Source organism: Penicillium samsonianum (assembly GCF_028829775.1).
Source record: "Penicillium samsonianum strain IBT 33392 chromosome Unknown utg000009l_segment0_segment0, whole genome shotgun sequence".
NCBI classification, from domain to species: Eukaryota; Fungi; Ascomycota; class Eurotiomycetes; order Eurotiales; family Aspergillaceae; genus Penicillium; species Penicillium samsonianum.
Window position 1 is genome coordinate 1,504,167 of NW_026643267.1, and position 1,824 is coordinate 1,505,990.

The 1,824-nt window shown below is 45.2% G+C and overlaps 1 protein-coding gene across 1 annotated transcript; it reads right to left on the reverse strand.

Annotated features, from left to right (window-relative positions):
• Positions 1-333: 333 nt before the first annotated feature.
• N7471_013530 (cytochrome P450) lies at positions 334-1,824 on the reverse strand (the record flags this gene model as incomplete). The annotated part of the gene is made up of 5 exons (XM_057286249.1): positions 334-493; positions 614-1,037; positions 1,095-1,156; positions 1,234-1,706; positions 1,759-1,824. The coding sequence occupies 5 exons, from the start codon at positions 1,822-1,824 to the stop codon at positions 334-336; spliced, it is 1,185 nt and encodes a 394-aa protein (XP_057129574.1).

Below are 1,824 nucleotides of genomic sequence, written 5' to 3' on the forward strand. Positions count from 1 at the left end.
AAGAGGTGACTTGGGAGGGAAATTACATTCCTCATAATAGCCAATAATTTTGAGCGACGCTGTGGAGTGTAACATCTGGCCTGGTTTGATAGTTTACAACCCCAAAGAAGTGGCTTTCGGAAGAAGATCGGAAGTTCTTAGTTTACTCCGGTTATATAAGACACTATTTTGAGCACTGATGCCCTCTCGACAGTTCGGAAAGAATGTTGGCAGTCTCGGCATCACTAACAAGCATACAAGCGGCGAAACCCAACTTGCGGGTCGTAACAGCAAAGCATGATGGCATGTCCGTCGCAGAAATCCCAAATCCAGGTGGCTACCGCGTTGAACCATTTAATGTCGTTTGCTGATTCGAATGTTGAGATCTTGTTTCTCCCAGAGCATATATATTTTTTGTTCCTCAATCCAATTTGTGCTATCTGGCAAGAGCTCTTCCAAGTTGTAATGCCAGAGAAGATTAGCAAGGATCATGCGCATCTCGGCCCATGCTAAACTAGTAAGAAGGTTAGATTCGTTTCCAGAAGATGAGGATCTATATGTTTTTGGCAGACATTCAAAAAAATGGGCATTATCTTCAGGGCACGAAGAATGGTAGGAGAGAATCCACACTTACTTTTTGCCTAGACAGTTCCTTGGTCCGATACTAAAAGGCTGGAATACGCTCCGGTTATCCGACCGGAACTCCAGGGGGCAATCCCTTATCCACCGCTCAGGGAGAAATTCATCGGGTCGTCGGAAGTTCAATGGAGAACGGAACGCGGCAAACAAATGGACCGTGACGCTCGTATGTGGAGGAACGAATTCACCAGCAACAATGCCACCTTGAGCCGGTACTACGCGGAAAAGACTATCTGCCGCCGGAGGGTACAGTCGAAGACCATCAGAAATGACTGCATTTACATAATCATGTTTTTGGAGCTCGTGGAAAGTCATTCTGGTCGAGTCTGGGAAATCGCCTCGGATGATTGAAGCGGCTTTTTGCAATGTGCCAGGGTTCTTGAGAAGCAGGTAAGTCAGGCCGGACATTAAAGTGGCCGCTGTTGCTACCGATTAATACAAGTCATGTTCAGTGTGGATCAAGGATCTTAACGTACTAGTTTCGCTCCCCGCGATAATCCAGGTGATCGACGATATAGCAATCTCATCTTCGGATAACCTAAAAAAGAGGCGTCAAAGATAAATTTGAGATTTATTCGGTCTCTGAGAACTAACCCTCGCTGATCAGTATGTCACAAAAGATAAGACATGAAGTCAGGTCGCTCTGTTCCGCGCTTAATTCTTTTCTGTGCCTGCTCTGCACCAAATTCAATAGCCTTATTGGAATGCACCAGCTGCCGTCTGGGGGATATCAATGCTATTGTAATGTAAGTCATCCAACTGGGATAGCGAGACAGCTCTCGGAAAAACGAATAGATTTTAACACTCCCAAAAAGATTCTCGAGCCACGGGTGCATCTCATTCTTTTCAAGTCCTCCAAAGCTCTCGCCAAATGCCAGATCGCCAATAATATCTGTAGTAAGATAATGAAACCACTTAACTGCATTAATGACACCATTCTTGGTGATATTTAGTTCTTCACCTAGGCAAGAAATGAACAGTTCAACATGTTTCTGCACGTAAGCTTCTTGCAGAGATAACGCTTTCTCCGAGAAGGCATGCGCTTGGACTCGACGTAGTCGGCGATGGTCGTCATCATTTGCGTTAGACTAGAATAAGTAAGCAGTCGTCCTGCTGTGCCAATAATCTAGCGGCTCTTACAATATTGCTTGTATCCTTGTCAGACTTGATGTAGTACTTGGGGTCCTTCGAGAAATTTCCACGCAT